This window comes from Rhinoderma darwinii, chromosome 1 (assembly GCF_050947455.1).
Source record: "Rhinoderma darwinii isolate aRhiDar2 chromosome 1, aRhiDar2.hap1, whole genome shotgun sequence".
In the NCBI taxonomy this organism is placed as follows: Eukaryota; Metazoa; Chordata; class Amphibia; order Anura; family Rhinodermatidae; genus Rhinoderma; species Rhinoderma darwinii.
Window position 1 is genome coordinate 34854574 of NC_134687.1, and position 12483 is coordinate 34867056.

The 12483-nt window shown below is 41.9% G+C and overlaps 1 protein-coding gene across 1 annotated transcript in view; it reads right to left on the minus strand.

Annotated features, from left to right (window-relative positions):
- Window positions 1–267: 267 nt before the first annotated feature.
- Window positions 268–12483, minus strand: part of LRPAP1 (LDL receptor related protein associated protein 1) — a 31384-nt gene continuing 19168 nt past the window's right edge. Inside the window, exons 5-8 of the mRNA XM_075857474.1 lie at window positions 5274–5429; window positions 4659–4741; window positions 3994–4170; window positions 268–748 (exon numbers count right to left, since the gene is read on the minus strand). Coding sequence (XP_075713589.1) covers window positions 680–748; window positions 3994–4170; window positions 4659–4741; window positions 5274–5429 — 485 coding nt within the window. The 3' untranslated portion in view covers window positions 268–679. The remainder of the gene's footprint in view (window positions 749–3993; window positions 4171–4658; window positions 4742–5273; window positions 5430–12483) is intronic.

The window sequence follows — 12483 nt, forward strand, 5'->3', positions numbered from 1 at the left end:
ATTGAAAAACAATCTTCTGACCACCTATGATCTTTAACACCCTTTTGTCATCAGTTTTTCTATTTTATGATCTGCTCAAAGCACAAGCTCCAAAAAACGGAACCAAAGAGTGCAGAAGCACATATATAGCTCATGATAGTCCGCTAGCAAGGTCAGCACAACAACTGTGTGTCGGAAAGTAACACAAAAACTACTAATTAAAAAAAAATTATAAAATCACACAATTTCAAGATTTCAATGATAATTACATACATATAGACACACCAACTTTTTCATAGAAAATATTTAATTATTATCCCAATCAACCAATCTCTAAATGTAACTTAAAGTCATCCAGCTCAATAAAAATACAAAAAAAACGCAGCGTGGTGAATGAATACACTGCAGAAGATCCCGATTTCTACAACATGGCTACTAATGATTCAGAATTTCGTCAAACTCTACTAATGTTAGGTGATATGGTATACGGATTCTGCTTTTCTAATAATAAAAAAAAATAAAGGAGGAAGAAGTGTGTTCGGACAGACAAGGAATGTATCAAGATGGAGAGATGGTCTAACAAGTTTCCTGCAATCCCGAAAGAAGCGAGGGCACTTTTTGCAGAACGGTGGGAAAGACACTTGATTTGACCTTCCATGTTAGTGTATTGAAATGTCTATGTTTTCACCTCCCATTTCGATCACAGTTCATTGTGCGGAAGCCCATCTTTAGACAAGCGGCTTGTTAAGTCCTGGAGATGCTTCTTTACCTACACAGGATGAGAAAACAGATAGATGAAGGGAAGGGAAGCCAATCTGGAATATAAATGTGAAGAGCAAATATTTTCCTGTCTCCCTGCTGCTGCTGCATCTCTCCTCCAATGCGGTCTCACTGAAACACAAAGTGAGAAACGGCAGCTGCATCCCCCTCCTCCAAGTCTACTATTTACTGTTTTACAGTAGATATATATATATATATTCTTTTTTTTTTACTTACAGATAGGCGATATAGGGGGAGCTCCAGACTCCTGTTATGAAGAGGGGCTTTAAACTATACAGACTGCAGTTATAGAGGGTGACCAAGACTATACAACCAGACTGCTGTTATAGGGTGCGGTCCAGACCATACAGCCAGACTGCTGTTATAGGGGGCAGTCCAGACTGCTGTCATAGGGGGCTGTCCAGACCACACAGCCAGACTGCTGTCATAGGGGGCGGTCCAGGCCAGACTGCTGTTATAGGGGGCGGACCAGAATAAACAACCATACTGCTTTTATAGGGGGTGGCCCATACCACACATCCATACTGCTTTTATAGGGGGTGGCCAATACCACACAACCAGACTTCAGGGGAAAAGCATCATCTGAAATGTAAAAGAAGACACGAATGGTGGTCTATAAGCTTGAATCCTAAAGAAAAAATACGAAGGGGATGAAATGTTCTTCAACACTGCTCTCAGATGTTTTCCACAAGAAATCTGTGACAATACTAGTGATACAGTGCCATTGAAATTTGCTTTACAAGACTTGAAATAAATTCACTGTATTAAATGATGTATATAATTGTGCTCCCACAATATAGAAAATTAGTAAATTCACTGAAGTGACAATTGAGTAAAATATACCTTTTATTATAGTAACTCGCTAAAAACAGGGGTAACACACCTCTGTGAAAATAGCCCCACCGTGTATATTAAAAAATGTATTAAACAATAAACACTGAGTCATTTGGATAAGTATATCTCAGTGTTTGTATAGATATTCACCGGAATCAGCATTTAACCTGGGCACAACAATAGTACGAGCCCCAAGAACACACCAGGGTCCGTGATCAAACACCGGAGTCTCCTAGTGCTGGGTCCACTACAATGCTGCTGTCCCCTATGCACCAATCCCACATACAAAAACGACCCTACGCGTTTCAAATACTCATCCTCAGGGGTCCGTATCTTGGTCACTCTGGCCTAATTACCAGCGATAAATATTCAGCAGCAGGTATGCCGCTGACATCGACGCGAGCATCCTTCCGTGATGCGCAGCAGAATACCTGCTGCTGAATATTTATCGCTGGTAATTAGGCCAGAGTGACCAAGATACGGACCCCTGAGGATGAGTATTTGAAACGCGTAGGGTCGTTTTTGTATGTGGGATTGGTGCATAGGGGACAGCAGCATTGTAGTGGACCCAGCACTAGGAGACTCCGGTGTTTGATCACGGACCCTGGTGTGTTCTTGGGGCTCGTACTATTGTTGTGCCCAGGTTAAATGCGGATTCCGGTGAATATCTATACAAACACTGAGATATACTTATCCAAATGACTCAGTGTTTATTGTTTAATAAAATTTTTTAATATACACGGTGGGGCTTTTTTCTTTACAAGACTTGAATAGCGATAAGAGATGGAGGTTATATCAGTGCATAACTAGATGAATTTGCCATTTTAGAATCTAGGACAACTGGGTGGTCATATAGGTTACCAGCAAGTTTTAACACCTACAGATAAAGCCAAGAAACCAGTTAATAGAATATTTAATAACTAAAATTCAACATGATGCGCACATAACCACACCATGACAGGATCAATTCATAGTACAAGGTGCCATTTAATTCCCATTCTTATGTCAATGTAAATACAGCACATTAACAATGCTGGTCCCTTCGACCACATCAGACAAATGTCAAGAGCTGCAGAATATCTTACCGACGGTGAACTCAGATGGTGTTTACTGGTGATAATAAACCTCCTACTGTAGCTCATAAAAGGTAAGGACACGCTGGGTTATTTCCGGTCTTTCATCTTTAGAAACCAGACAGACCACATGTTACCAGGGAATGACTGAGGATTTTACATAGACCATCTCGGTTGACCCTAAAAAGTCTGCGCACCTTTGTGCTGCATGGCAATAACCCCAAGTAGTTTTACCACGAATTGCTGCGGTTGATCGATACGGCCGTGCGGGAAGTATATGTGAAGCACAACCGCCTCTTGTATGGGTACCCAGACGCGGTCACAGACATTTAAAATGTACAAAACCCCTTTCCCTCTGAAAGCTCTACCAAATGCCTTCATAAAATGTAACTCCAAAAATATACTGAATGGTTAATTGGCCCGTGTGTCATTTTGTGCAAATTAGATCGTGAGCCACATGTGAATGATGACAATCTCTGTACACGGCTGTGCAATGTGTTGCTGCTGTTTAACCAGTGATATATAATGTCCACCAATCCGTTCTTCGAGGTTCTAAATTCAGGGATTCCCTGATCTATCTGTATAGTAGAGCTCTGTTTTAGTGGCTGGGGGAGCTAACTGAATATGGATTTATACAGCTAGTATTGACCTCAATGGGAGCTATATAAATCTGTATGCAATGAGCTCCTTCCAGCGTATAGAGAATATAAAATATGTGCTTCATCTTGAAGCATGATGGGAAAAAAAAAAAAAAAAAAAAAGGTATTTGGCCAAAACCTTTGTCTTTAGCATTTTAAAGCATACTGATCAGGTTTAACTAGAGAGCTGTGCTTTGCCCAATCAGGTGTCTCCTTACTGCGGTGTTCATCAAAGCTCACTATAAGAGTCGCACACACAGGCTGAAGTAGATTGACTACAGCTTCAATCCCCCACCTCCTTCCACCGTCCCTCTCCTCTGTGTCTTCAATTTATGTGTTACTAAAAGGGTAATTTAGTTTATTGCCTATTTAATATTGATACAGCTTTATTAAAGATAGTTTAGGTGGTCCAAATGACTGTAATTGGTCTGCCAAGTTGTTCTTTAGATAGTAACCAGGTGCGGCTACCGGTGCCCAACAGGGCAAGGCGCCAGGAGACAGCCATTGCTGCTTCGTTTTAGTAATTGTGGAGTCCGGGGTTGGACATACTGATTAGAAATTGATGGCATGTCCTATTAGGATGTCATAAATGTATGATCGGAATACCCCTTTAATAATACAATTACATGTAATTAATACAAATAAACATAAAATTGCCCAAGTAAAGATATACATTTTTGGGTACAGACCTTGTAACCAAGCTCCTTGATCCGGTCAGTGAGGGCGTTATACTTCTCTTTGCTCTTCTGGATATGCTCCTTATCCCCAGTCTCTGCAATGTGTTTCAGTTTCTCATGAGAGATTTCAAGCTGCTTCTGATAATGTTGATGTTTCTCGATTTTTGTTTCAAAATGTTTCAGTTCCTCCTTAATTAAAACAAAATCTATATATAAAAACAAATTTAGGCTATGTTCACACTGAGTTTTTTTTTTAACGCGGAAACCGCGCCATAAAACGAGTCAAAAACGGCCCGAAAATGCCTCCCATTGATTTCAATGGGAGGCGGGGGCAGGTTTTCTCCCGTGAGCTGTAAAACCGCATCGCGGGAGAAAGAGGGGACATGCCTTATCTTCGGGCATTTATGTCTCTGACCTCCCATTGACTTCAATGGGAGGCAGAGAAAGCGTACTTCGCTGCATTTTATGCCCGCGGCGCTCACTGGCCGCGGGCGAAAAACGCAGCGAAAATCAGTGTGCAGGGAGAGGAAAATCTGCCTCAAACTTCCAAACGGAATTTTGAGGCAGAAATTCCGCCTGCAAAAAACTCAGTGTGAACATAGCCTAAAGGGAATAGGACTCCAGACAGCAGGGGTCTAATGATCTGCAGTATAGCTGGTTTAGTTACAGCCCTTTACCTTGAAGGAATCCAATTCGCTCTGAGAAAAATTTGCGATCCTTGCCATGTCCCACAAGTCATTGACTCTTGGCTCGTTAAAATCTGAAATAATTAGACAAATGAGAACAACTCTGAAAAATAAGATATGAACATCAACATGCACACAGATATAATCTACACCAAGAAAGTTCGTATATTTGCAGATAGATGGCATTACGTATCTTGTATGGATTCTGAATTGTATTATTTTACAGCTAACTTCATTTTGGAGGATTTTAAACTGAAATCGACCAGCAATCCCTGCTTGTTTAGGGTCTGTATAGAGCTTGCATCCTAGGAAATGTAGTCTTTATGTCAGGTGAAGTACAGTAAATGTAGGAAAAGCTAAAAGTCGTCCTGAATTAGAGTAGCTCAGGTAAGGTTTTATGAAGATGTCTATTGACAAGGTGTAGACTGGTTCCAGCAGAATTATGAATGCAGCTCTGAAGTATAATGCAGGCTATAAAACCAAAACTTTTTACCTAGAATGTATAAAAAGTAGAAAATACACTTCAAAAAGGTCAGTTTCCCATTATTATTATTCCGACAATATCTAAAACAGTTTTCCATTATGAAGTAGACTTTACACACTCACCTCTTTCACCAGTGTAACCTTCATGACTTATTTTTCGAAGACGGTCAAATCCTTGGTTAATGCTTTGGAGTTTCTCCTTTAGATCTGTATGTTTGCTGTGTAGGTCTTCTGCCTTAATCTCATGTTCATCGGGGCTGATAACATTTTTGTGGATTTCTATTACGAAGAAGAAATCAATGAAAACATGAGACTTGAGTAGTCAGATGTGTAGCCCTGTACTAGTGTTTTGAGGAAACTCACTGGAACACGGATCTTCCCTAATGTTCTTTGGCCAAAAACTATGGGCTGACCAATTCTTTCTGCACTTACCATGAATTAGGCCTGATGCACATTGCGCTTTAGCCCTACGTTTAGCGGGTACGTTAGGAAAACTTCTGACATACACGCTAAATATGTCTATAGGGCTCCCTTAGCCTGACGAGGGCGAAAAGAGAGTGTTCTTTTGGCCTCCACTGGGCTAGTACACCTTTTTTTGTAGGATAGATTAACAGAGTAGACTACACTATGCCATCCTGAGGCATCCAGCAAAAAAACACAACAAAAAAAACCATAGTTCTCAATCTAGATATTTGTTTTTAGTATAGAACGATGGTTATGTCCTGTTAAACCCCCTTGTTAAATTTTGCTTTGAGCAGAAGACCCGTGACAAACCGGTTGCTAGAGTCTTGTTGCCCAACACTTTCATGGGAAAAACTATGGTTGTTAAGCACTGTCCACCTAGAAACCAGATTGACCAGAGACGTGAGTTAGGTATTAATATATATATATATATTTTTTTTTTAGATATACGTTGAGCTCATGTTTGATTTAAAAGTCTACTATATAGTATTCATTTCTACAGGTTTGTTATTGGACTGATGCACCTACAATATTCCCATGCTCGATTTTCTATTTTAGAATAGTTAAGTGGCTTATTTCTGGGTTACAACAGCTTAAAAAAACAACAAAAAAAAAAACCAAAAAAAACAACAAAAAACTTCTGCTTACCAATATAATATACTGTCTATATGCAATAGAGATTATAAAGTCTGGACTCTCATGAGAACCAGAAGAGTCCATTCTTGTTAGTGGAAGAGATAGATGGAAAAGCTTCAAAAACTTGGGGCTACCGAAAGGAAATTAATAAATAAAATATGAGAGGTAGCAAAATAAACAGTTTCAGGAGTACCAGGAGAGCCAATCCTTGGTCGTGGATGGTAGGGCTTCAAATAAACTTGGGGTTACCTACAGACTAGAAAATGCGATGGCTTACTTAAATACTATACGGTCTATATCCGAGATGATACTAAGGGTATGTGCACACACACTAATTACGTCCGTAATTGACGGACGTATTTCGGCCGCAAGTACCGGACCGAACACAGTGCAGGGAGCCGGGCTCCTAGCATCATACTTATGTACGGGACAGTTGTCCTGCAGCGAGGCAGGGACTCCTAGCATCGTACATAAGTATGATGCTAGGAGCCCGGCTCCCTGCACTGTGTTCGGTCCGGTACTTGCGGCCGAAATACGTCCGTCAATTACGGACGTAATTAGTGTGTGTGCACATACCCTAAGTCTGTACCCTTTCTCAAATACCAGAAGAGCCCATCCTTGCTCATGGATGGTGGAAGAGATTGTTCGAAAAAAAAAAAAAAAAAGTTAGGCTACCTATATACCAAAAATGATGTTGCTTACTAAAAGAATAAACCGTCCATATGCAAGAGAGGTTACAAACTAGGAACCCTTTTAGGGATATGGCTATGATCTTGGCAAAATTGTGTTGGATTTCAGATGTCTTGCAATTGTCCCTCAACTTCATTCTCCCATAAAGAAACATTGAGGTTGCAGTAACCGAAGATTTTACAGAGGCCAAAAGTCACCATGTCCAAGCCTGAAACTATTCCACAGACGTGATAACATGATTAAGGCCCCGTGCACACTTACGTCACAGTTTTCACGGCCGCTTTTGACGGGTCCGTGAACCCGTTTTAGCGGCCGTGTGGTGTCCGTGTGCACTCCGTGTTTCCGTTTGCTGAGCATGGTACTGTCCAGGGTGACAGTACCATGCTTGGCGCGCGGAAAATACAATTTTAATGTAATAAAAAAAATAAAAAAAAGTTCATACTTACATTCCTCCTGTCCGGCCTCCAGCGATGACGTTCAATCTATGTCGCCGCTGCAGCCAATCACAGGCTGCCGCGTCACAAAAGAAGGTCGGACTGGAGGAAGAAGAGGGATTAGTCACCAAGACAACGACCAGGTACGTATGAAATGCTTTTTATTTTATTTTTAATCAGCAGCCTCTTTTCATCAGTTATTGATAGAGACAAGTGGCTGCCGATTAGTGTAATATTTTTCTAATGTTTTTCTGCCCGCCCGGCGGTTGCTAGGCAACGGCTCCGTCACACACGGACGGCACACGGATGCCTTCCGTGTGCCTTCAGTTTTTTTTGACGGCCCCATTGACTTGCATGGGCCTCACGGTCACGGATTCTCGGACCAAAGTAGGACATGCTCTACTTTGGAACGGAACGGAACAACGGACCGTCAAAAAAACTGAAGTGTGGGCGGGCGTGGCCTGGACGGACATGGAAGGAGTCGCATAACCGCTGAGCTCCTGAGGTGAAAGCCAAATCCGGCTCAAATAAACCTGACAAAGCTGACTTACCTGCTGCCTGGTCGGTGGAGAGAATCGCGGCAGCGCTCAGAGTCCCGTCCAGCGTGCCGGGGAGCGGCTCCGGCGCCGGTAAAAGGTCTGGCCCTTGTATCGTGGAGGCTGAGGAAGGTGGCGGCCATCTTCTCCTTCTTCTTCCCCTCCTCCTAACGGCGCGAAAGTGCAGGAACGGCTGGGAAGGCAGTGAACAGCGTCTTGTCAGGGTGAGTGAGGAGGGAGCAGGGCACATCTTGAGGTGCTGGCCGACAGTTAAGGAGGAGTAGAGCACAGGGAGAGGATTTTCAGCTAAAATCTCCTGCAGGGAAAACGACCCCCCCCTCCCCCAGCTGCCATCTTAACTCAGATTGCCAGCAGCAGACATCCACAGGGCTGGGAGTGGCAACAACAAAAGTGTATCTATACATTACAGAGAGTGAGACACTGCACTGCATCTTCCCTGACACTGATTAAATCCTGTTGGAGTAATATTACGCTTCCAAGAAGAGAATACCTGAAGATTTACTTATATTACATTGGTCTTCTGTGGAAGATATTTCAGTATTGTTGCAGCTTAGAATCAAACAGCGATTTCCTGTGTCATAATGGGGGGCACATCTAAAAGAAATACTAAAGCAAAGCCGTCTAAGCTCACAGAGTTTTTTCCCTCGTCCTCTTCTCAACAAGTGGTGGTGAACCGCCGAATATCCCTCCCTCCTCCCCTGCTCCATCTTCTAGGGACGCATCTGTAGAACGTGACATGCAGGATGACATGGAATCTCAGCCTGTTTCTGAGCATATGATAAAACGTCTGCTGAATTCTTTGAGAGACTCAATTCAATCAGATTTACGGCAAGTTATTGGAGACTTAAGAGTAGATATTCAAGCCATTGCCTCGCGGACCGATCATGTGGAGCATAAATTGGAGGAATTTGTGAAATCTCATAACTCGCTCATAGATGCGAACTACACTCTGGAGGAAGAAGTTATGCGTTTATCCACCAAAGTTTTGGATCTGGAGGATAGATCCAGAAGAAATAATGTCCGTATTAGAGGTATACCTGAAATCGGTAACACCAGATCTACTAGCAAAATTTCTCACGGATCTTATGGGAATCGTTTTACCGCAAAAATCGGCCCTGGATCTCACCATAGATAGGATTCACAGAATCCCTAAACCTAAGCACATTGCCGCTCACCTACCAAGAGATACAATTGCTCGAATCCACTTCTTTCATGTAAAGGATGAATTTCTCAGAGGATTGAAGAACTCTCCGGACCTAACTGACCGCTTTAAGGACATTACTTTATTCCCGGATTTATCAACGGCGACTATGCTACGCCGAAAAGATTTTGCTGTGATGACAAAACTTCTGAGAGATAACGGTATATTGTACAAATGGGGATTCCCAGTAAAATTAATAATCACCAGGAATGGCACGCACCATGTCTGCCTCTCACCTACCTCGGCAAAAGACCTGCTGAATTCTTGGGGGCTCATGGCGTCCCTGTCTTCAAATCCCCATCCCAGAAATCCTTCTAAGCCGGAGATGATTTCGCCATTGTGGTCGGACGCAAGGAGTAAACCGGATCGGAGACCGCCTGATTGAAAATTGAGGCTTCTAGGGTTCGAACGGCACTTCAAGGCTTTCAGAGCTCTCAGGTGGACGGTTCTTTTCTGTCTACAGTTCTTAGGCTGAACTTTTGCCTCCATTTTTCTTTTCCCTGCAAGAGGGATTTTCCTGGTTGCAGTGAATGTGCTATATAGCATATTCATTTCGGTGTTTTTTTCAAGTTTCCTGTTGTGGGATGTTCTATGTTGGTTCTCCATTGCTATGCCATAACCATAATTACTTTTCTTTTAGGTCTTAATGGGTCTTACAATACTTTCTGTAAATGCTCATGGCTTGAATTCTCCCTTCAAGAGATCTTTACTTTGGAAAGAAGCGTTCAAGTCCAAGGGAGATGTAATATGTGTGCAGGAATCACATTTGTCCTCGAAAGATTGCCATTTATTTAAACATAAAAAATTTCCCCATGTGTACTATGCCTCTAACAGCGGAAAGAAGGCGGGGGTAATTATTGCGGTAAAAGAGTCACTAGCTTTTAAATGCATTTCTGTTGTTTCTGATCCACAGGGTAGATTTATTATTTTAGTATGTGAAATTGATAACCTCTCATACACGTTGGTATCTGTTTATGCCCCTAATGTACGACAACTTCCCTTCCTTAAAAAGGTACTGTCAAAAGCTAAATCAGTGCAGAAAGGGGGTTTAATATTATGTGGGGATTTTAATATAGTGGTAAACAAAGATATAGATCGCTCTGGGGGAAATACTAGATTGTCTCATGACTTGAGTTCTTGGGTGCAAGAGGAAGACTTACATGACGTATGGCGATACCAGCATGCTTCTGAAAGGGATTACACGTTCTATTCTTCCCCACATAAGGTGTACTCTAGGATTGACTATTTTCTGGTGGATAGAGAAGTGTTAACAAATTCGGTGACCTCCTCCCTTGGCCTGATAACCTGGTCGGACCATGCACCAATCATGCTTCAACTTTCAGATCATTATATTACACCTCAGAGCTCTTCTTGGAGGTTGAACACATTCTTATTAAATTCCCCAGATCTCCAAGCCAAAATAGACTTAGCTTTGAAAGAATTTTTTGAGATTAATGGCCCATCGGCCTCATCACCTGAACTCCTCTGGTGTACACATAAGGCGTTTGTAAGAGGCCTGTTTATTCAGGCTGCGGCTAAAGCAAAGAGGGCGAGAGATAAGGAATTTGAATTCCTTATCGACAACATACAGAAATTAGAGGCAAAATTAAAAGTTTCCCCGTCTCCCACCTTACGTGATGATCTAAGACATTTTAGGGACAAACTGCGCAACCACCAACTTTTCCTATATGAGAAAACTTTAAAAAAACTCAAATGGAACTTCTATATCCAAGGTGACAGACCAAGTAGAATTCTGGAAAAAAGAGTGAAACAGCATGTTGCTAAATCCAAAATTTCATGGTTGAACACTTCAGAAGGGACAAAAGTGTATGATCCTCAGGAGATTACCGACACATTTGCGTCTTATTACAGTACCCTTTACAATCTAAATCAGGATAAACACCTCCCTGTGGTATCCGAAGCAGGGGTGAAGGATTTTTTTAAGGCAAATTCAATTGCCAACATTATCGGAGGCCCAAATCAGTCAATTAAATTCCCCTTTTACGGTCGAAGAAATTAAACTGACCATTCTGCGATCCAAACAAAATAAATCCCCGGGACCGGATGGGCTGCCAAATGAGTATTACCGAACTTTCGCAGACTCGTTGATTCCATACATGCATTCCACTTTTATGAGTATCGCGAATAAGCAGGCACCTCCCCCTGAGATGTTACAGGCCACGATAGTCACACTCCCTAAGCCGGGTAAATCCCCTGATTCCCCGGCCAATTTTCGTCCAATATCCCTATTAAACTGCGATATAAAATTATATGCCAAAATATTGGCGAATAGAGTGAATGATTGCTTACCATCCCTAATAGCGCTAGAACAAGTAGGGTTTGTCAAGGGCCGGCAAGCTTGTGACGGTACACGCAGGATGTTAGATCTCATACAGATAGCCAGAGAATCTAAAAGTGCCTCCCTCTTTATTTCTCTAGACGCCGAAAAGGCATTTGACCGTGTTAACTGGCAATACCTGGAAAGCACATTAGACAAATTTGGTTTCCATTCATTTATAAAATCAGCCATACTTTCACTATATTCCTCGCCCTCGGCTAGGGTTCTGTCTTCCAGGATTCTTTCTAGATCCTTTAACATCACTAATGGGACTAGGCAGGGATGCCCTCTATCCCCACTAATTTTTACCCTATGTATGGAACCATTTGCAGAAATGATTCGAAATTCTAAAAAAATCTCGGGTATAAGGGTAGGAGGAAGAGAACACAAAATCGGATTATATGCAGATGATGTTATTGTGACCTGTACTTCTCCCCTCATATCTCTGACAGAATTACTCAGCATCATTTCTAAGTTTTCAGAGGTATCATATTATAAATTAAATGTCTCAAAGTCCATGATGTTACCAATTCATGTAGAGCCTCAATTGAAACGCACTTTGTCCAACTTTGATATGGCATGGGCAGAATCAGGGTTGGCATACCTGGGGATAAAACTCTACTCCTCGTGGTCTCGGTTTCTGCAGGAAAATTACTCAGGGCTAATAGCAGATTTACGTCTGGAGTGTGAAAGACTGAACAAGTTCCAGTTATCCTGGATTGCTAGAGTCAATTTGGTTAAAATGTTACTGCTTCCCAAATACTTGTATTTTTGTAGGACTATTCCACTGTTAATACCTACTAGCATCACTTCTCAAATTCAACATATGTTTCTCCAGTTCATCTGGAATAATAAAAGAGCAAGGGTTGCCAAATCTTTATTGTATCAGAAGGTTAACCCCTTAAGGACGCAGCCTAGTTTTGGCCTTAAGGCTCAGAGACCATTTTTCAAATCTGACATATTTCACTTTATGTGGTAATAACGTCGGAATGCTTAAACCTACCCAAGCGATTCT